Consider the following 23,171-nt stretch of genomic DNA (forward strand, 5'->3'; position numbering starts at 1 on the left):
ATGATACCATAAAATATGCAATTTAGAAAGAAGCAAAATTCTCTATACACGTGCAAAAGAGGTGCTTTAGAAAAAACAATACTCTTAAAAATTATTTTAATATAAGCCTTTTCTTTAGTGAGTGAAGATCAATCCATAAAAAAATTATTAATTATTGCCACCATTCATACGCTTCATGTTCTTTTATACTTTCAACTGCAGCTTTAAATCACTATTTTAATGTTCTTTAAAATCTTACGCGATTATACTAGAAATTACTTTTATTCAGTCAACATTGTATTCTATAAAGAATATTTATCAAAAAAATCGTTTAATTATAGTAATAAAAAAAAAACAAAAGAACACTCATCAAAATTTATATTCATTTATAGAAGAACACACAAATTGGCCCTTCTCCTACCATATTCACTAATCAATGCAGTTAGTTATTTCTTTTGTGATGGAAGACCAATGCCATATAGAATTCAATCTATAAATTTAGACATTTAATAAACGTATGAGGATATGTACCGAAATTTTATAAGTTCTAAACTTGTTAACAAGCATATAATATTGATATTATGGAGGTTTTAAATCTGGAGAAAGTGAAAGTTTGTTTGGTTTTTATGGAAAATGGGAAAAATGAAAAGTTCTTGGAAGATGGTTAAATGAGAAGGTTTTAGAATAGGAATCGATAATTTATTAGGATTATAAAATATATGGTTTTTGATTGCTAGAAATGCACTTATTCATCGTATTATATAAAAGATGAATAACAAAAGTTTCAAAAAATTTCAATTATCCCATTTGATTAAATTTATGCTATTATTTTCAGTTTCTTAAGCTCAAATCATGCCATTTAATCCTTTACGTAATCACATTAATACACATTTACGCCACTATTCACTGATAACGTCAATTTTACATATGTGCACCAATTTAGCAATGAATTTAAGCATACATCTATGAATTTGCCTCCAAAAAGGTTATCATTGGACAATTGAGCAATTTTTGAAACTTCGTGATTTATCAATCAACTTTTGAAAGGTGCGAAACAAATCAGATTTGACCAAACTTCATGATTTTATAAGAGCATCTCCATCCATGCTCTTATTTAAGAGCACGGAGGTGGGCTCGGACCCACTTTTACCCACTGTTCTTAGGCAAGAGCACAACACCCACATTCATGCTCTTCCGCAAGGACAAGCTCAAGGGTCTCACTATTCTATTATTCAACTTAAATACTTCAATTACTAAAAACATTTCTACAATATAAAAATACATTAAAATATAAAAATTACATAATTAAATCCTAAAAAATAAAAATTACATAATTAAAATTGAAAAAAATAAAAATTACATAAGTAAAATCGAAAAAAATAAAAATTACATAATTAAAGGCTAACAAATACCCCCGTGGAAGACTACTCCTCTGCCCTCAATCTTCTTTGGATGAAAGAATTTAGATGAGAGAATAGATGAGAATTGTGTAGTGTGGTGGAAAATTTTTTGTGTTGAAGTAGGGGTATTTATAGATGAAAATGTGAATTTTGGAGAAAAAATTGAAAAATAAATTAAAAGTGTGTAGAAAACCGATAGTATAATTTATTAGGAAGTGGGAATTATTATTTTTATTTAAAAATAATTTTTTTAATTAATTTCAAAAAAAAATTAAAAAAATAATTGCCAACGGCTATGCCGTTGGCCAATCGCGTGCCGCCACGTAAGCCTACTCAGCGGCACGGACGTGTTCTTATTTAAGAGCACCGCCCTGCCGTAGGCACGGACAGACATCGCGTAACGGCATACATTAGTCGTCTTGCAGCTAGCACGGACGGCGTCCGTCGGCAAGGACGACCGCCGCAGATGCTCTAGTCAACCCATAATTTTATTAGTTGCTCCTCTGATTTTCGTGTACACACGGTGAATTCCGTTAAATTGTACTCCCTCCGTTCCCTCATAGTTGAGGCGAAACTTTTTGACACGGAGTTTAAGAAAGAAATGTTGAGTATGTTAAATAAATAGATAAAAAAGTAAGAAAGAGAAAAAGGTAGAGAGAATAAAGTAAAAAGTAAATAAGTAGAGAGAATAAAGTAAGAGAGAGTAAAGTAAGAAAGAGAAAAAAGTTACTATATATAGAAATAACTCAACTATGAAGGAACTTCTCAAAATAAAAAAATGACTCAACTATGAGAGAACGGAGGGAATACTGGATTAAATCCGGACTATATTATTATTAGTAGTAGTAGTATTATTTTACTGTAAATTTACACCTTTTTATATTCTATTAGAGATGTGATAAGATTCTAATAAGTAGAACTGTATTTGTTGGACTCACTTTAGTGGGCCAGATATGGGGGATAAATGGACTAAGAGTATTACTAAGACATGATTTGTACATATTCCATATGTTAATGATTTATTTATTATTTGTAAGTTTATAAAGTAAATCATAGTTAATATTCATATATCGATCTATAATCTATTTAATGATTTGGTTGTCTCATACAAGACACATTAATTTTATTGACATTCAAACATAACTGTGCGCAAACTTTTCATTGTCTTGAAATTCAAACTTACTAAATGTAGCATTCACAGCGATTTAATATGGAAAAGGCGAATTTTAATGTATTCAGACATATATTATCAATCTCTATAATCTTCGAGTGCTGAATCTTCTGATCATGGGACCAGTGACTTGATTCAATGGACTTAATAATTAGGTGATGAAAGGGAATTTACGAATATTAAAGGTAAAAAATTCAACCAATAGAGTGCATTACACATAAATGAGTTGGGTGAAATAAATTTGCAGTGGAAGTTATCACAAACAGATGGATGAATGACTTTTCAGCTTACTCGATAATTAATATCCGTTTGGTAAAAAAAAATTAAGTTTATAGTACATATTTCTAGATGTGAATGAAGAACAAACCGACACCCGTTATTTTAATCGGCAAATTTTCAGATAAAACATTACAAATATTGGATATTTATATATCTAACTTTAATTTAATTCGTATACATTATAGCAAAATAATTTTTAAAAAGTCAGACTAAATTGGCCCTAGAGTAGATGCGGTCACATTAATTGGAATTTACTCGGTGCACATGATATGCATGCAGACTATCTGTGCTATACAACGTCTTGATACAATTAACATTGTGTTGTTGTTTGTCACGCGTCAAGTACGAATAATTGCATTATCATTCAAATTAAGAGTACAAAATTAAAGTAATGGCATATATAATTTCACCATGTCAAAATTAACTAAATTTTATTAAAATTTCATTGATGGATAAAATTTTTGATGTACACAATGTATGTGTTTGTGCAATTATTGTGTATGAATTTTAAATTACAAAACTAAAGATTGCAGAAAAAAAACCGACGACTTTATCAATTAGCAACAAGCAATGCGAATACAATGATTCTACAATATGAATGGATCACTTATTAATCACAAATGCATTACTATGTCGTAAGAGCTGATGAATGAATTGTACTAGTGGTAAATTTGGAGAGACAATGCAATCATTTTACAACACAAATGCTGTCCACCACCAAATGCATCAATAGTGGCACAATTATTAACTCATGACAATAAAATTTTGGCACGTACATAATATTTTTTACCATTTTACCTTTTTGTACATAATCATTTTTCCTTTTTGTGCATAATCAATCTCAAAATTTTAATTTTGATTGGTCTACTTTTTATTAGTGAATGCTGTGGAATCAAACAGAAGTAACACAGTCGGAAGTGTTTTCTCGCTGTGACTTATCCAGTCATCCTTATTTATGGAAATATTAATTATGAGGTATTAAATAAACTGTGATTGCTGAATGAGACGTCTTGTGTTGAGAAATACGCACCCCCACACAAAGTTAAGACATTCAACTACCAGCCTAGGGAGGGGCAATTTAGTCATTAACTCAACAGAGTTGAATAATGGTGAATAGTAGTAGTATTATATTTGGAGTGTGGGTAAGCAATAAAATGAAAAAATAAATAAGAGAGTTGAATAAAATTTAGTATACATGGGCAAACAATTAGTGGGGTGTTGAAGTGATGTTTAAAACTTAACAACCATGTTGTGGATTATGTTAATTGAAACTGGCGTTTGACCAACACATTAAAACAACCTCTTATGCACATAAAACTCAAGTTCCGACAAACTAATAAAGAGTTGTTACCTTCCCCTAAGCGGGGCCCGACCTCTTGCACGAAATAAAGAGATCAAAAATACTAAAAACAGGCACTATATCTCCCTTCTCTTTGGAGTTGGAGCGGATCATGATGCTTCTATGATCACTCTCACTCCACCGCCTAACGCCGCCGCTATGGAGGTTTGTTTATATCTCATTTCTCAATCATATTGACCTTATTACCTTAGGTTTAATGATTAATCATTTATATAAGCTCTATGATGCTAACTTGCAATAGAATTACTAATTTAATTTTAAATAGGGAAACGGAATACCTAGCGGATGGCCGCTGGGGCTAGGAAACATCAACTTCAGGGTGACGGCATCCCAGCCGGTGGTGGCGCCGCCGCAGCCTGCAGCAGCCTCCCGCGTCCGACATATCCCGAGCTTCTCCTCAATCTCTTCCTCTGATCTGGATACTGAGGTACTCACTCCATTCTACGGTAAATAGAGTCATTTTTCTTTCCAAGTTAATTGAGTCATTCCTATTTTTGGCAAAAAGTATAATGAATGGAAATTGTTAGTATAATGAAAACTATTTTTGGAAAAAATTGGAGTTTGGAAATTGTTAGTATAATGAATGGAATTGCAGTCGACAGCATCGTTTTTCCCGGACCAAAGCGTGCAGCTGGGAAGGTTGATCGGAATAAGGCCAATTTGCGGTAATAAACAGAGTGAGAAAGAGGGGAATGTGGGGCAGGAAGATGCTGGTGGGGGCCATAGCCATAGCCCCCATATTGATTCTCAAGGATTCTGTACTCCGCTGCTCGCAAAAATTTTCAGAAGGCCCAAGCAAACACTACTCTCTCAATAATGTTAATACCAATAACAATGTAAACCTACTAATTCTACATTCTCATTTTTATCATATATCTAATAATATTGTTTTTCTATTTCTCTAATAATATTGTCTTTACCGATCGACTACTTATTTTGTTTAACAAGCCCTGATATATAATTGATATACTAGTTAGGTTTGAAACATTGAAGTCAATTGACTATACTTAAAGGTCTGCGTGAGTCCGTAACTACCAATTCTTTTGAAAGCCGACATCTTCATCGGTCACAATTGATTCATTTCCTAGACTACCATTTTGAGTTTACTTTCAAGCATCTCACTCATATCCTATAACATCACTCAGCTGGTTTGGGTTCACTAATATCCTATACCATCACTCTGTATCATTTTACACATTTTTGTGTGATAATATTGAAAATCCGTAAACTATAATTAAAATTTTCAAGATATTGAAATACTAATAAAGCTCCATTCGAAATAGAACAAATATAGTCTTTTCTTCAGTTCATCCTTTGAAAAATGGATATTAACTCCAAGTACCATTAATAATGAAAAGGAACATTAATTCTTAAATAATCAACTTTGGTTAGATTCTGATTTTTCTTATCGACTTTCAAAGTGGTTATTTCTCAACTCGATCTGAATAAGTTTTTTCAGCCAACTTTGATGTTACTTGACTTGCCGGCGTAGTCTCTAAAACATGAAATGCCGTTATTTCGATGCCCTAATAATTTAAACCTAATAAAATGGATTTGCTCCAATTTCGCCTCAAATTGAATTCTTCTTCCACATTGTCGACCACTAATAGCAAGACACATGGGATTAGTTGTGCCAAACTGAATACAAAACTTTGGCGTAAACGAGTCGGTTTCACGATTGACCTGCCCTAAAAAATGAGCACAGTTAATAAATTTTGTGAATTAATATCATGTTAAAGTTCATAGAATATACTACTAATAGATTGGGCCAAAATTTATAATTTTTAGACCAATATCTTCGTGTAAAATAAATCGAGAAACATTAGCACAGCATAGTTTGGCATCAAATTTTACTCCAGAACTCCGCTGCAGATATTTTACTTCAATTTGGGCCCTAAAAACATTTTTTTGGGGGTTTAACCTCATTTTCAATCTACAAACAAAGCAACGAGTAGGATTTGAGCAAAATCTTGGGCAGAGTTAAAACCCCAATAAAGCCCTGCCTCTGTATTCTATCGCCGGCGCCTGAGATCCGCATAATTGTGCCATGGCCTCCTTCGCCGCCAGGTCTGTCTTGCGCTCCGCCGCCAGAATCTCCGTCGGCGTCAAGCCGAGGGCTTCTCCTTCTCCATTTCGTCTCCCATCCCAAAATCCCCTCTCCGCTCGCATTTTCAGGTAATTTACGTCGATTGAGTTCGACTTCCCGCTTATGCGATTCCAAACGGACTTCTCTATTGCGACAATTTTGGTGTTTGAGATGCGCTTTTGAGCTAGGTCACCCGTGGAGATGAGCAGTGTTGCCGTGGCTTCGATGTTGCCCTACCACACCGCCACTGCCTCAGCTCTGCTTACCTCCATGCTTTCCGTCGCTCCGCGTACCCACGCTTGGACTATCGAGGGTAACTTCTTCATTTCCTCAATGCAGCTTTCTCTTGGAATTTATTTTGTTTTCTGTTGCAACTCAGAATGTAAATCATCGTGATTTGCTATTCTAATCATCTATATCCGTCCAGCTTTTAATCTAATATAGCACTGATTGTTATTGCTGTATGATTGTAAGGGTTTCTCAGATAGGACTATCGATCAGTTTGATTTGGGGGCTATTTCATTAACAATTGAATACTAGGTTCAGTTGCCCCTCAATTGAACGTACCAGGCTACTAGCTGTTGCTTTGTCAAAGAAGATAAATTGTTATTTTCTTTCTCAAGAACAAAATAACCGTAGGAACTTTAAATAAGATACGCATTTAACCAAATTATTAATTTCAGCTTTTTCTTTTCAAACACTAGCCTCTTGTTTTCACTGTAGATGCATTCTTCTATTTGAGGTCTAGCACAGAGCTCTCTAAATGAAAGAGGTGTATTCTTTTCATCTTTTAGGGCAAGAAAGGACATAGATGAAGGTCTTGAAAAGGAGGTGAAGAAATTTTATTCTCTTGTCTGATGAAAATAATCTAACATGATATGCCTACCAATTGATAGATGAGGTAGTCAACCCTATATCTGTAAACAGTATAAATACTACTAATAAGTATAAATGTAGCTATTTCAAGTAGGCTTGGGGAGATGGGATAGAAGAGAAAAAAAGAAGAAACTTCAGAATTAACCTAAGCTTGCAGGCCTAGAAGGAGGCTGTTTTCCTGAGTTGGACCTGTGACTTTGGCTGAAATTTGATTAACCTGTCTGTTTCACCCCAATGTGTAACCTTAAAATGTAACAAGTCTAATTGGGTGGCAATGGCAAAGCTTCTGTTGCATGCAGTTTAGTGTTATGAAACTCCCAAGTGTTTAGTCAAGGACTTAACACTATATATGTTATTTTGAGTCAAGAAGATAATACTTTATGCTTGAATTTTGTGGGATTTGTGGCCGTAATTTGTAGTTTTCCTGAAACTGCTAAATTGCTAATAATATGTCATTTGGTATAATTATCAGAAGTAGTTTTTTACTTTTTTATTGGATTTCCTTCGCTTTATAATAGTTAGAGCCTAGAGGCATGAAGCAGGGATCTGGCTTCTTCAACTCATGAACTGAGTTATGATCAAGTGGTTCAGTGGAATCAGATGCTTTATTTAGTTGAAAGTCCTTTGTAGGAGTTTTTACTTTGTCAGAAATACTGACTTTCTGAGACATGGATTGATCTCATTAATTCTCTCGCAGCATAAGAAATATATAGCTTTTGCTCTACATCAGACTATGGGCGTTGGGGGGAAGGTCCCCCATGCTTAACGTAGATGTCATTGCCACATATATCACCAGGGTCCTCATGAAACAGAACCATGCAGTAAATTTTGGCCTATTTTTCATTGATGCCTACTATCTGTCATGTGTAAGCTGCAGAACTAGGGCGTTTCATTGATCACCCTGCTAAGAAGCAGTTTGGATACTTATTGATCATGCTGATAACATGTTGTATTCATCAGCTTGCGATGATGGGGTATGATTACTGTTGGATGGTCCCAAGAAGTATGTTTCGCATGTGCACTAGGACACTGTCTGATAAATAGAGTCATGAATGAGCTCAGCACAAGAGATGGACCAATTTTCTGTGGATTCCTTTTGTGTTTTACTAGTTTATCAAATAAGGAGATAAGAGTTGCTTTTTCATTTGTTTTAACGCGTAGGGATTGAATTATGTAAAATTGTGGAATCTATTTCTTGAGATGTGGCAGTTGTAATCATATACTCCTACTAGCTTGAATTATGCAACCTGCTCATTTTTACCTTAGGCCAGACCACTGAATATTTTTTCCTTAGGCCAGGCTGCTATTGATGTTATTACCTGGCTAACTGCTATATGTTTGTTAATGACCTTTTGACTTTGGGCTTCCTTTTTCTTTCTAGGGTTGTGATAACTGTTCATGGGCCAATATTCAGATTGAAGATATTCCAAATTGTGCTTTTTAGACTATATGTTGAAGTTGTATTATTGCAAAAGACTAAATAATTAACTAGGCAGTAGGCACCTTCAAAATCATGTATTACTGATTTTCTTTTTTGATTGAATTTAAATGCATTGCTCAAAAGTTACTACTACATTATTGTTCATTTCAACTGCTGAAGATAAGAAATTTTGTTCTTCTTTATTGTAGATGGATGATTGTTAGAATGTGGCGTGATTTTTCCAGCTTTATTTCGATGGAATCTGAATCTTGAGGTGTTGTTTATATAGCTCTTTTAGGATTTAGATTTCTGCCATTTAAGTACTCCAATTACCTCCTCATATTTGGCAATCAGGAACGTAATTCAAACGATGCAGTGTAGATTGCACAAGTTTTTTTTCTTGTAGTTCTCGCCCAATATTATAAGCTCATTTTGTTTGGGAATTATGGTTTTAGTAAATGTAAGATTCGTTGTAATCATGCAATATGCAAGATGGTTTGAGGTTTTAGAGATATCTCATATCTTAATGTGAATATGTGAAATTAGAGATAAATAAAAATATAATGAATTAAAAGTTAAAACAGTAAATTGCGGGATCAATGATCATAAATAGTAGCGGTTTGGTTGGTGCTTGTGGTAAAGATTTAAAATGGTGACATTACATTTGAAAGATAGAGCTCTGATTGAATTTTAGGAGCGGGTTTGTGGATGTACTTACATAACTTACGTATATAAAAATTCTTTTGTTGATATGTTAAATACTCCTACTTAGTATTACCTCAATGTCATTTGAGTTCAATGCAGGCTTTAAAAAAATAAAAAGTAAAGTGGTTGAAAAGAGAGAGTGGATAATTAGATCCATTTTTATATACTACTACTATTTTTATAATAAAATGTGATCTACTTATGGATTATGTGGTATCTATTATTTATAATATAAGTGAATTGGAACTTTTAATTGAGAACAGACTAAAATGGTGAACCGGGATTTCTAATGACGGTCCAAAAGTACTATTAAGAATAAAAGTTTCATCCCTAAAATTTTATTTTGGCCTAAATTTGGTATTCCCTCCGCCAAAGAATATGCACTTTGAGTTCGGCACGAGTTTTAATGTAAAATTGGTAAAGTAAGAGAGAGGTGAAGAGAACAAGTAATTAAAGTATTGTTAGTGGAGAATGAGTCCCACCTCATTAGAGAGAAAAAACTTTCTCAATTAGAAAGTGCACATTCTTGTGGGACAGACTAAAAAGGAAAGAGTGCATATTCTTATTGGACAAATAAAGTACTTTCTATTAAGTTAATTTTTTGGCAAAATCTAATAGAAAATTTTAAACACAAGTAACACACTGATTACACACATAACAACTCATTTATCTACCTACGAAATTCGATGTGCAATATCGAATTCAAACTAGGAGAAAATTAAACAGTGAAAAATTCGGTATGGTATGTAACACCACTTGGGCGAAGGTTCGGAATATCCATAGGTGGGCGGGTGGCATCGGGTCCAGCATGGTCTTCAGCTCGAAACAAACGAAGAACTGATGGATTGTCACGACCGCACTTTCTAAGGATAGAAAGCTCGGTTGATCGCGACTGGGGGAGGATGAAAGAAGCGGGGAAGAAAGGGGGAAAACGGTGGCACAACTGAACTTGAACTGAAATAACTTGGAATAATATATATCAGAATGCATAATACAAGGAGTGTAAACTCGACTTTTACATTGCAGCGGAAGAGTCAAGAGCAGATGACATCGTGTATGGAGACACGACGCATCCAAGTACTATTCTATCGAAGGATCTTCATTTGTCTGTGCTCAACACCGTCCGCCGTCATCACTGCTCAACCTGCACATTTTTAAAACATATGCAGGGCTGAGTACTTGGTGTACTCAGTGGACACGTGCCGAAATATATTTTACTAAAAAGAAAACTGGTTTTGTCAAGCCACTACTGAGTGAGCTCGGGGTTTTATCTTAAAAGGCCCGAGGACACTAAAAGCATTTTCTAAGTAAAATCCGTGATCATGATCTATTTTTCCTGGAACTAATGCCATATCTGAAACTGAGTGAACCGGGTATGTATGGGCTGACCCCACTTACAAACCCGCATTCACTAATTCCTGGTGAACCGAAATTCACGAACTCTTGGTCTAGTAGGAACGTCGCCCTTGCTAGACAAACAGATAGGCAAAGTTCAAAACAAAACTTGGCAAGACAAAACATACTGATAACTTTAATAACTGAAAGCATTCGTACTGAAAATGTAAATAACTGAACTGTATTAACATACTCAAAGCATAACATACTCAAAGAATGATAACTTGAATAACATACTGGGAACGTAAACAACTCAAAGCATATCATACAAAGCTCACGTAATATCATTTCACAATAGCACTTTTCATAAAAACTGTACTTTAAACATATAGCCCACAATTATATGTAGGATAGGAAAGCCCACGTAAAAACACTTTAGTTCGAAAGCCCACGTAAAATACTTCTCGTAAAGAACTGTACTGTAAATAGAAAGCCCACGTAAAATACTTCTCGTAAAGAACTGTACTGTAAATAGAAAGCCCACGTAAAATACTTCTCGTAAAGAACTGTACTGTAAATAGAAAGCCCGCGTAAAATACTTCTCGTAAAGAACTGTACTGTAAATAGAAAGCCCACGTAAAATACTTCTCGTAAAGAACTGTACTGTAAATAGAAAGCCCACCTCATTAGCTTAATTTCCTTAACTTGAATTTCTCGCTCTGATCTTAACTTGCGGACATAGTCCTTTGTGAAAAACATAACATAACAACATACTAATTAGACTCGAGACAAAATCTCATACTTATAGGAATGCATGCCCTAATTAATTTCTTTTATTCTTTGCTTACTACTTGGAAAATTCTAGAACTTGCATATTAATTAAATTGGGAAATTTAATTAATGGCACTTCTTTATTAAACTTAATTATTTACGTGGCTCGAGAACGTCGTCTCTCTTTCCTCCCATTTCCTTAGTGGCCGCCCAAGGCGTCGCGGGGCGACGCCGGTCGACTTTCGCGTCTCCCACTTTACTACTTTATTTTCCCGGAATCTAAATAAATTATTCGGAATTTAATTAATTGAGCTCCAACTCAATCCTTAAATAAATTCCAACTTCTCATAAATAATTCTCGACTCAAACTATTTAGACATGTAATTGGTGTATTTTTCCTCACAATTAATCGGCCCTCTTAATTAATTCATCTCTAAGCCCAACTAATTAAATTAGGCAGCCCATTCCTTGTTATTTAACTGGCCCAGAACCATAACCCACTCCTTAAATAATACTTGGGCCCAACATTAGTTAAATCAGTTGGCCCATGTACTCCCACAATTCTATCGTATACTATCTCTCTTTCTATTCCAATCAAAAATTCCCAAATTGAGGAAATCCCTAAATCATCTCTCTCTCTCGGCTCCTCTCGGCGGCGCAGCATCGCCACCCTTCTCGCCGTCGCCGGTCACTACTCCGGTCGGCGCCTCCTCTGCACCGCCGAAGTTCGTTTCTCCTTCCTCCTTCGAAAATCTTGGTGTTTTAAAGGTGGTGAGAAGGATTTGTGCAACTCTGGAAACGATTAGAGCTGTGCACCTATATATATATATTCTAAATTCTGGAGTTGGTTGGGATTTGGTCAAGGGGTGTGTGCAGAGAGCAAATCTGCTCTATTGGCTTCTTGCTAAGTCTGTTGGGAGCAGATTTTGTGCAGGTGGGGATCAACTATTTTGAGCTAGGAGTTGACTCCCCTTTTCAAGCCTTCTTTAGGCATATCAAGCTCATTTTGGGTAAGTACTACATAACTTTAAGGAGCTGTCCCCTAACTGATTTTGTTTGATGTGTAGGACACACTGAAGTTGTCGGAAAAGCATGGCTGTCTCATCTCTACTTTGCAGGTTGGGAGGGGACTTGGGCTGCTAAGCTGCTGTCCGAGACGGGCTTGATGCCTCGGGCCCAACGGGCTGATCGGATAGGGCCAACTTATTGGGCTTAAAAAGGGCGTGATGTGGTTCACAAGATTAGGCCCATTGTTCATAGTCTTGTGATTATAGTCGTGATCTTTCTTTCTCAAACTCATAAATTCATGCACTAAATTTTGTATAATCTGAAACATGTTCTTGATCCATTATTTATCTTGGGCTTAACTTCTCTTGTATTAAGCGAAATTTGAAAATATTCTTGATCAATCTTAAATGTCCAATTCTCCTTTGATCGTCTTAACGATTATCTGTAAAAAAAAAAAAATTTGTCTAGCCATTCGGCGTCTCTTCTGTAAGATCTTAAAAGATGTCAAAAACTTGGGGTGTTACATGGATGGCCAGTACACTTCAAGTGGTGACGGTGGCTGATCAGAGCCAGGCGACGAGGAGGTTGCTAGCCAGTTCGCAGGAGTCGATGCAGGGGTTCAAGCTACGGTGGGCGACGTTGTCTGATTGGTGTAAAGGTGACGAAGACGGCTAGAGCTAGAGGCAGTGGATGAGGTGAACCAAACCAGACGACCCCCTCCAAAGCGGCGTATGACCATTCAATTAATGTGACTGTGGTTCGCCACCACAACCGCTGACGCTTCCTGTATGACGCCGTTCTAATTTCAAGTACATTGCCAGAATTGAACATCTTTGATGCCGCCTTGCTGTTTGTGCAACAACAACAACCTCCTCCACAACCACTGACAGAGTAATTGTTTCAGGCTTTTTATTACTCCCTCAATCCCTCAAAATTTGTCACCATTTGACCCGGCACGGGTTTTAAGAAATGTAATAGAAAGTGGGTTCAAAAAGCTAGTGGCATGTGGGTCCTACTTTTTATATATTAGTTTTAAAATAAAATGTGAGTGAGAATGAGTTAGTGGAATGTGGTCCATTACCAAAAATAGTAAAAATGAAAGGTGACAAATTTTTCGTGACGGACGAAAAAGAAAATAAGTGACAAATTTTCAGGGATGGAGGGAGTATGAAATTTTTTATATTTCTAGGATTTAAATTATGTATTTTTTTAGTTTTTAGGATTTCAATTATGTATTTTTCAATTATCGAATTTTTAATTTTTAGGATTTCAATTTGTAAATTCTAGTTTTTTTTTAATTATGTATTTTAAATGAGATATTTTTTTAATTTGTTGAATTTAAAATTGAATGAATTAAATAATGAATAGTAGTTAAGAGAAGAGATAGAGGGCTCTAGGAAATGTCTCTTGATTAAGAGATGACATATAAAGTAGTATGAGGTTCAAAATAGTGAAGAAAAAAGATGAATAAGAGACGGTTAAGAGCCAGAATTATTGATGGCCTTATAAAATTATACTTTCTTTGTTTCTATTAAAATGATCCATTTGTTATATTTGGTCTATCATACTAAAGATGATTTACTACTAAAAAAACATTAATTTTTTATTTTACTATCACTTGTATTGTATTTTTTTAATTTAATATATAAAATTAATAACAGTATACTTAAGTAAGAAATGAGTCATCTTTAATTTAAGAGAGGATAATAGTAGTAGTATATTACTTCTATAAATACTCATTATCATTAATGCCGTGACAACCCACTCAATATTGCAATAATTAATTCTCTATTTGTATATGAATAGGAATATGAATATATAACGTGTGAGAATATGGAAGTGACTACATACATGGTACATATACATTTTTTTATTATAGAAATTACGAGTAAGAATTAATTTGGACCTTACAGTTGCTCGTGAAGCATTGTTGACTTTGGCAATTAAGAATCCAAATAGATTCTTAAATTAAATTCTTATTAGAATTGATCTTTAAAAATATGTATATGCGGATAATTCCAATAAATATATAAACCTTTATACCTTGACATAGATGACAAAATTGTGAAACTACCGAAAAAAGAACCTACAAAACCAGTTTGTATCTAATATAAAATCCCGACATTTTATACGGTCGTTTCTTTCGTTATTTAAACATAGTTTATTTTACAATTTAGATATATTCATAAAACCAAGTACTTTTTATTTATAAAAGCTAATACATGCTCTTTCAAAAGTGATTTAGTTTAAGTAAATTTCAAAATTTAATATCCGGGAATATATCAATTTATTTAATAAATTTCTATAAATGGATAATAGCTAGCAGTTTTTCACTCAACGCATATCATTGTATTTCAAATTTCAATGTCCGAAAATTACAGTTTCTTCACTTCACTCGGCTAATATTTCAATGTCCGAAGATTAGACCTTCTAACAATAATTAATAGGTCAATCAAAATCCAGCCCTCCATTCCATAGCTCAACCGTAAAGGGAAATCCATTCTCCTTCCTTCAATTCAACGCTCGATTTTTCTGATTTGTTAGGAAATTAAATACGACCACCATCTTTGAATCTCCTTCTTGTTTGTTGTCGGCCCACTTTTTCTCCGTGGAAATAATCATGGACTCGGATTTCTGGACGATGCGCCTCGCCGCCGCCAAGAGGCAGTTCAATTTGCAGAGCAATCATCACTCTCAATTGGGTTTGTTGAAATGTTTTTTGATCTTTATTATTTCGTTGAATCTTATGTTCATTTTTTTTTATTCAAGATCGGTTTAACGTCGAAGATTTTGTCGGTGAGGAAGAGGCCCAGCCCGATTATCCTTGCCCGTATTGTTACGAAGAGTTGGATATAGCATCCCTTTGCTCACATCTGGAGGCCGAGCACTCGTATGAATCCAAATCCACCGTGAGTTTCTCTTATTTTCTAGATCTCTTTTTTGTGTATTTGATAATTTTGTTTAGAATTACACGAGTTGCTATTATTTTCTTGGTAGATTCGATTCATTTGTTGGAAAAAGTTGAGGTCTTTGGAGTGTTTTTACCCATCCTTGATCTTGCTTGTGAATTTTGGTAATCCTCTTTCATACAAGTATGTTGTAAATTAATGGAAATGTTTGGTGAATGAGTGGACAAAGTTGAGTTTTTTAAGGATATTTTAGGGATCAGAATATTTAGTTTAATTTGGGCAAGTTCTGTGGTCTTGTCTTTTTTTTTGAGTTTTAGTTCCATGGATTTAGTTGTCCTTGATTGTTTTCAGATAACTGTAGATTAGTATTATTCAGCATTGTTACAGTGTATAGCACTCTTTTGAATCTTCTCTAATGGTGTTCGGATGGAAACTAATGGCATGAAATCGACATACCAACTTGTCTTTTGAAGCCATCCACATCACTTATTTTAGGAGGTGTAGTTGTATCGAACATAAAATGCCCTGCTTCTAAATTCAATGGTAATAGAGTAGAAATCACCCACCAATGAATACCCCTAATCATTCAAAACCAACCTTTTTCACATGTTATAACTCTGCCAACTTGACAAAAAACTTTCAAAATAGTTATATTGATCTACTCTTTCAAAAAAACTTTATGTATGAGAGGATACATGTCTCCATGTAGAAAAATGTGAGGTATACTTTGTTTCTGTGAATCCAGAATCGAGTATAAAGAAACATATCCTTGTAGTCCTGCACGGGCAGTTAGTTGTTACGATATTCAGTGTCATGAGAAACATTTGATGCCTAAATATATCAATTTGCTTAGCCAGCCATTTCTACTACACTAAAATATCGAAAATAGTGCATACAAATTACATATCTATGTATAATCTGGTGATCCAAGCTCACAGTTATCTCACCGATATATCCTGATTCTAATTGAATCTTTCTTGCTTTAAAATATTATATACTACCTCTTGAACTATTTAATCATACATCATTTGCCCTTTCTTGCAGGTTTGTCCTGTTTGTTCAGTTAAAGTTGCCAGTGACATGATAAGTCATCTCACATTGCAGCATGGACACTTGTTCAAGATATCCTTATTTTGAAATTACCATTGTTCGTATCTTTGTTTCGATTGTGAAAGTGGTTTTGATGTCTTTAACTAACACCTACATGCACCGTCGTGGCCGGTTGCGCAGAGTTCCCTTCCCCAATAGTCAAGCGCTCTCGCTGCTGGGGAGGGATCTCAGAGAGGCCCATTTACAGGTGCTTCTAGGAGGCAGTGGGTTTCGATCGAGTAGTGCAGCTTCGTCCGCTGCTGCTACTGATAATCTCCTCTCCTCTCTTGTTATGAACTTCCCTATGATTGAAAATGATGATATTTCAAAATCATTGATGTCAAGCTTAGAGGACAATTCTGCCAAAAATGTGGCACCTCAGCATATGTGGAAATCAAGGTAGCAATCAAATTTAGATTTTTCAAATAAAAATCTTGATGTGGCTCTAAGTTGGTAACTTGTTTGTCTTAAAAGTTCACTAATTTGTCATATTTTAACTACTTGCAGTTTGCACTCTTCCTTGAGTTGCGAAGAGCGGGAACAGAGAATGAGACAGGCAGCTGGAAGAGCTGTTTTCGTGCAGGATCTGCTCACCTCGACTCTATTAGCTGATCAGTGAATGTGGTAAGCTTTCCGGCCATCCAAAGAGCGTCTTAACCGCTGTGGTAAAGCGTATTATGTCTTGGCTAATACTATGATTTTAACAATCTCAGCTTCTATTAACTGAAACTGAGCTGTGGTTTCATGAAAATGTCTCATAGGTTAAGATGTGCCTACTTTTTTTTGCTTCATGTATAAGTATATTCGAAAGTAACGAGGGATGTGAGGAAATGATTTTGAACAAGTGTATATTGATCTGGGCAAGGAATGGTTGAGTTCACAGTGTAATTTGATTGTAACTTGTAAAAGTTTAGTCCTTGAAAAAAGAACTTGTAACAGAGGCATATTCATAATGAGAAAGGATTTTATGTTCATTGGTTTAGGACACTATTTTACCCTTTTATGTAACTAAACATGATTTTTAATACGTCTCAGTGTCATCACATTAAAAATGTTAAATGTAGAAATCAGAATCAGAGTGAATTGGATATGAATGTTGTGTAAAGAATTAAACATGTGAAAACACTCAAATGTTATGAAAACTAGTTTTACCACCCGTGCTATGCACGGGCCAAATTATCTTCAGAAAAAAATAAAGGAGTATATTTTTTAAAATATAATATTGTTGAATTCTTTGCAATTCAAGAATAAAAACTATTGAAATATTGTATAAATATGATTATTAATATTTTAAAAAACATACTTTTTTACTTCTACATATATCAATCTATCGATCCACTATAAGGGAAAGACACGAGGGAAAGAAATACAAATATCCTTCAAGAATAAATAATATAGAGAAAAAAAAGTAAACAATTATTGAATTCACGATTAAAACTATTGAATATTTTATAAAAATTGATTATTAACCTTTCAAAAAATAAGAAAATATATTTAAAATGAATTAAATCAAAATAAAGAATATATATAATGAAATATAAAAAATTATTGCAAATCAAGAATAGAAACTATTTAAATATTGTATATATTAGATGATAAAGATTTAAAAAACATAATTCTACTTCTACATTTATCAATTTATTAATCAACTGTAACGAAAGAATATGAGGGAAAGAAATATAAATAGAATAGGATATAGAGAAATACTAAACACTAAAGTAAACAAATAAAATTAAATTCAAAATAAATAGTTCATTATAAATTCGATCAGCATAACATAGAATTCAAACACCTTCTCAAAGTGAAGATTACCAACATTTCTCTCCCTACAAAGATAATAAGTACGTTAAAATAAAATATAAAAAAATCAACTTAAATTTAACACTAAAATCATATAATTATAAATACATACCTCACACACCTCATTCTATTATTGATTTCATTATCTGTGTCATAAATATACAATTGAGCAAACTTGGGAGATGCACCATGTTGCGGTAGCAAACTACCAATTAAGTGGTAATTTTGACCATGTAAACGAAAAACATGAGGAGAACGACCAGTGTTCAGACTATTATCAATTTTACCTCCCAAAGAAGTAAAGCAAAACATAGAATTATATGAACGAATATTTTTCAAAAAGTAAACACTTTTGGCATCGTTAGAGAACATCAAACACAATAATACTTGAGGAGGAGTTATCATAAATGGAATCTCAATATTCTCATTCATACAACTAAAGGAATATCTCGGACTCTTCGGTTTGCCAAGACGTTCCTCATACCAAAACAACGAACCACAATGCGAACAGGAGAACATTGCATCACTAATATCCCAATAATATGCAAATAAAAAATTAAAAATAATTAAATTTTTACCACTATTAACATATTTACAATGAAAATAGAAAACAAAACTAAAATTCATTATCTGCAAATCTACACGAAGAGATAAGTTTTCGTCTCAAAATTTAGTGTTTTCTAGTATTTTTTAGCAATTGCATGCCTAAATATTGTTCATAAACTTTTTAATACATCTATGAGTGTGACTATAAATTGTTCACAATCTTGCTTATACATAACATTAAGAGTAGTATTTTTAATACTTAATGTGTGATATAATATGTATGTTTAAAGTATTATATTTTTTTTAACATTGTCATATCTATTTAATTTTATTTTTTTATTTTAACAAAAGAGTATTTGTAATATTATAATTAATTAAAAATATTATAAACAACAACAAAAAGATATTTGTACTCCACTCAACCCATTCTCAATGAAACATTTCATATTTTAGCTGATGATTGTATACTATTTTAATATTTGATATAAGTGTAGTAGTATAAAATAAAACAAATAACAAAAGAGGATGTGTGGATGAAATACAATAAGAATATAGAGTAAATAATATAAAAATATATTTACAGATAAAAATATAAACTATTTATAAAAAGTATTCATAACATTATAAACAATTAAAATATGATAAACACAATATAAATAAATTTGTACTTCTCTCAGCATACTCTAAATGAAACATTTCATATTCATCATGCCATTTTATACAATTTTAATATCTAATAGTATGAGTGTAGTAATATTAAATAAAAGAATTAACAAAATAGGAGATATGTGGATGAAATAGAATAAGATATACAAAGAAAGAAAGTGTATCACTAAATCCAAAAGATAAAAAAAAACCCAAATAATTTGAACAGATAAATAGATCTTGATTTCGTTCGATCGACAAAACATATGCATCCATAAGTGCAAACAAAAAAACTTATAAAAACAACAAACCAGTAGTTTATAAATTTTGAAAAACTTTTTTACAACATTAACAGTAGAATCACTTGTACTATAATTTCATCTCCACAAACTAAAATCTTCAAACCTCCACGACTCATGACTCTAGATATAACAACATACAGTTTGTCCATGACTTGACTTATTTAAAAATATTTACACGATGTGTTCAATTTCAATTCGTTAAGTTTCATTACCATTGATAGAATTTTATATTCTTAATTAAAAAAAATTCACAATAGTTCGAAATATGGAATATTATTATCATCAATACTTTTATACATTATAATTACTATACTTTCCGCTCCATAGTAGTAGAGACATTTTTTTCCGACATGGAGATTGAGAAAAAGATGTGTGAAAAAAGTGAGAGAGAAAGAAAAGTAAGAGTGACAAATGTGTTTCATAATGAAAAATGATTCTACTACTATGGAACGGAGGAAGTATAACTTTATGGATTCTAAAAAGAAAAATATGAGTAATTGTAAATCGAAGTCAACTCAATTTTCACTATATACTTTGAATTTAATTACTTAGTAAAAAAGATTTGAAAATTTTATTTTCCCTCTTAAGTCGAAGTAACACCAAATGTACGATCTAATAATACCAAGAAAATAACACATATTATGTGTTTGTATTAATAAAAATTTTAATGTGATGCTATATTGTTCTTATTTAATAATGACATTAATTTAATTTCACTTCTTATTATTATTTATTTGTGTTTTAAATTATTACTTATTTGATTTAGCTAAATATAAATTCAATTTTTATACCATTCAAAATTCGTGGTGTCTAAAAAATAGAAATATTAGTAAATCAAAGTAAACTAAATTCTAACTATATATAAATTTAATTAATTATGAAAGAAATTTTAATTTAAATATATATATATATATATATATATATATATATATATATATATATATATATATAGGGGTGCACTATGGTCCATAAGGCAAATTCTGTCAAAAATCAAAGCAAATCTCAGCCCTTGAATCCTGAGATTCGATGGCTGTGATCATGTTACCCGAACTACATTGTTACAGTAAAAGCGTTACATTATTAACTGGGCTACATTATTAGACTGCACAATCTACATTATTAGACTGCACAATCTACATTATTAGACTAAAGCGCGTTACATTATTAGCTGATCTACATTATTAGACTACACAATCTACATTATTAGATGACACGTGGCATTAATCTAATGGTTACATCACAGGATCCAATGGCTGAGATTTGCTTTGATTTTTGACAGAATTTCGCTTATGGACCTGATAACATCCCTATATATATATAGAGAGAGAGAGAGTTGTGATCAATGTCGAACCAATTTTAAAGACCGAACTAGAGACCAAATCTGGGCCATTAGATCTAGTTTTTTTGATGAGATGTGTTGCTGTGAAAAATTTTTCGGCTTCATTACAAGCTCATTTTACTTCATTATATAGGTTTATTACTTCATTCTGTATGTAATACCTTGAAACTACAACATGTTTTTACTTACTTCCAATAGGTTTTGAAATGATTCAACATATGCTTCATTCAAATTCATTGACGTGGGTTTTTGCTTGATTAACATTTAAAAATGCAATTTATTCAAGTGAGTTTATTACTTCATTCAGAAACGTTATTACTTCATTGGATAAGATTTTTACTTCATTCTCGTAGGACTTCAAATGCTTCTACACATACTTCATTCCAATAATTTATTACATTATTCCATGTGTTTATTAAACCATATTAGCGCCATGGCGTTGGTGATAGATATTGTAGAGAGAAAGAACGGCACGCGACGGCGAAACCATATTTACGTACTGGAATGAAGTAAAAACCTACTAGAATGAAGTAATATATTCTGGAACGAAGTTAAATCTTCGTAACATGTTAGTATGACTTATTTACCTTCAGATGAATTAAAATAGGCTCGTGATGAAGGCGAAAATAATTTATAAATTTTTGTATCTTATCCATAAAAAACTAGATCTAAAAGCCCTAATTTGGTAGGATTCGATGGTTCGGCCTTTAAGAGTGGATTTGTGGATAATGGGACTCTATATATATATATATATATATATATTATATAAAATCTAATAAATTTGAAATCCAAATTAAAACTTAGCATAAAATATAATAATAAAGACAACACTCAAATTAAAATTCTATTTAACTGATAAAGATGTACTACAATACTCTAAATTGATTTTATACCATTATTTGAAATCTAAATTATACTTCAAAACCTAACACACTAAAAGCCCATTTAACATTAAACTAAAGTCCAAAAAATATACATTGAATTAATATTTCTCAAACCCTAAAGCTAACATGCGACAACTAAAGTCCAAAAAATATACATTGAATTAATATTTCTCAAACCCTAAAGCTAACATGCGACGCCTCCACATCTCTCAATTCTCTCTCTCCCTCCCTCATTCATTCCTAATAGGCGGCGGAAATCAGCTACCGGCTAGAGCACTGCACCTTCTTCCTCGCCGGCTCTCCTTCCACATCGTCGCGCCTTCTTCACTCGCGGTGCTGCTCTGCCTCCTTCCTTACTCGCTCACGCCCGCCGTCCCACCGTCAGCCCTGCCTTCCATTTCTTCGGCGAGCTTCACGCCCGCCTGCCGACCTCGGCCACTGCTCTCTCTTCTTCTCTCTCACATCGGCGGCCACACGACGACCGCCCAGCCTCATCAGTTCTAGATCAGCCGCCCGCCGCCGTCCACCGCCCTGCCTCATCATTTCTTACAGCTCTACTTCACGACCGCTTGCCGAATATTATTTTTGAAGGAAAATCGCACAGGCGGCAATGCGGCGCTGGCACTCTTTCTCCTTCCTCTCATTTTTCTCCTTCTCACTTTCTTTATGCTGCAATAAAAAAATCACAAAATCAGTCACACCAATAGTCCTCAAAATTGCAGATTCAGCTAATGACTTATCAATATATAAGTGTTAATCTTCTTTGAGAAGCCACCATTTCATTGCACCAATTTTAATGTCTGCCTTTTTTCTTGCCAATGAGTGACTTTCCCGCCAGAAACAGTGCCACATGGCTTGCCAAAAAACTGGCCCTTTATATATTGATAGATGAGAGTAGAGGAAACATTATTCGTGATTAAGATTAGGAAGATTACAATTTACAACCGTGACATGGGAGACAGGTCACAAGACGACTAAAAGATGGTTTGGGAGTTTCCAACTTTCTGATTTAGGAATTTCGATTTTAATAATGGGTTGTGGAAGAAAGGGGTTGAATTTTTAGTTTTACTTTTTTAAGTATTTTTTATTGCGAGATGATTGGTTCAAAAATCTTCGGTTTCGGTTTGTAATGTAGGTTATAGACTTCTAGTTCTTAGAGAATTGGAATTATAATATGGTCAACAACTTTTTAGGTGGAAATTGATGGTTCAAGATCGTCGATTTATTTATTTATTATTATTATTATTATTATTATTATTATTATTAT

The 23,171-nt window shown here is 33.5% G+C and overlaps 3 protein-coding genes and 1 long non-coding RNA gene across 6 annotated transcripts; all 4 read left to right on the forward strand.

The window, feature by feature from the left end:
- Positions 1 to 4,167: 4,167 nt before the first annotated feature.
- Positions 4,168 to 5,085, forward strand: LOC148930132 (uncharacterized). The gene is made up of 3 exons (XM_089067882.1): positions 4,168 to 4,333; positions 4,455 to 4,616; positions 4,785 to 5,085. The coding sequence occupies exons 1-3, from the start codon at positions 4,292 to 4,294 to the stop codon at positions 5,004 to 5,006; spliced, it is 426 nt and encodes a 141-aa protein (XP_088924008.1). The 5' UTR covers positions 4,168 to 4,291; the 3' UTR covers positions 5,007 to 5,085.
- Positions 5,086 to 6,053: 968 nt separating this feature from the next.
- LOC148930133 (protein NUCLEAR FUSION DEFECTIVE 6, mitochondrial-like) lies at positions 6,054 to 9,085 on the forward strand. 3 transcript variants are annotated; one of them, XM_089067004.1, is made up of 3 exons: positions 6,054 to 6,364; positions 6,464 to 6,588; positions 8,781 to 9,085. In XM_089067004.1, exons 1-3 carry the CDS (start codon positions 6,237 to 6,239, stop codon positions 8,786 to 8,788), a joined length of 261 nt encoding a protein of 86 aa, XP_088923130.1. In that variant the 5' UTR covers positions 6,054 to 6,236; the 3' UTR covers positions 8,789 to 9,085. The 3 variants fall into 3 exon arrangements, with proteins under 3 accessions (XP_088923130.1, XP_088923129.1, XP_088923128.1); XM_089067003.1 differs by lacking the exon at positions 8,781 to 9,085 and adding an exon at positions 8,533 to 8,724 and having other exon boundaries at positions 6,058 to 6,364; XM_089067002.1 differs by lacking the exon at positions 8,781 to 9,085 and adding an exon at positions 8,112 to 8,416 and having other exon boundaries at positions 6,060 to 6,364.
- Positions 9,086 to 11,887: 2,802 nt separating this feature from the next.
- On the forward strand, positions 11,888 to 12,749 carry LOC148930134 (uncharacterized). Its single transcript, XR_016136535.1, has 2 exons — positions 11,888 to 12,316; positions 12,450 to 12,749. It is a non-coding gene; the product is annotated as an uncharacterized LOC148930134 (long non-coding RNA).
- A 2,004-nt stretch (positions 12,750 to 14,753) lies between these two features.
- LOC148930135 (protein DEHYDRATION-INDUCED 19 homolog 4-like) lies at positions 14,754 to 17,362 on the forward strand. Its single transcript, XM_089067323.1, has 5 exons — positions 14,754 to 15,092; positions 15,160 to 15,299; positions 16,344 to 16,421; positions 16,504 to 16,787; positions 16,896 to 17,362. The coding sequence occupies exons 1-5, from the start codon at positions 15,011 to 15,013 to the stop codon at positions 17,005 to 17,007; spliced, it is 696 nt and encodes a 231-aa protein (XP_088923449.1). The 5' UTR covers positions 14,754 to 15,010; the 3' UTR covers positions 17,008 to 17,362.
- The last annotated feature ends 5,809 nt before the right edge of the window (positions 17,363 to 23,171 follow it).

This window comes from Salvia hispanica, chromosome 3 (genome assembly GCF_029641045.1).
Source record: "Salvia hispanica isolate PSC_SH4W2 chromosome 3, Shi_PSC_v1, whole genome shotgun sequence".
Taxonomy (NCBI): domain Eukaryota; kingdom Viridiplantae; phylum Streptophyta; class Magnoliopsida; order Lamiales; family Lamiaceae; genus Salvia; species Salvia hispanica.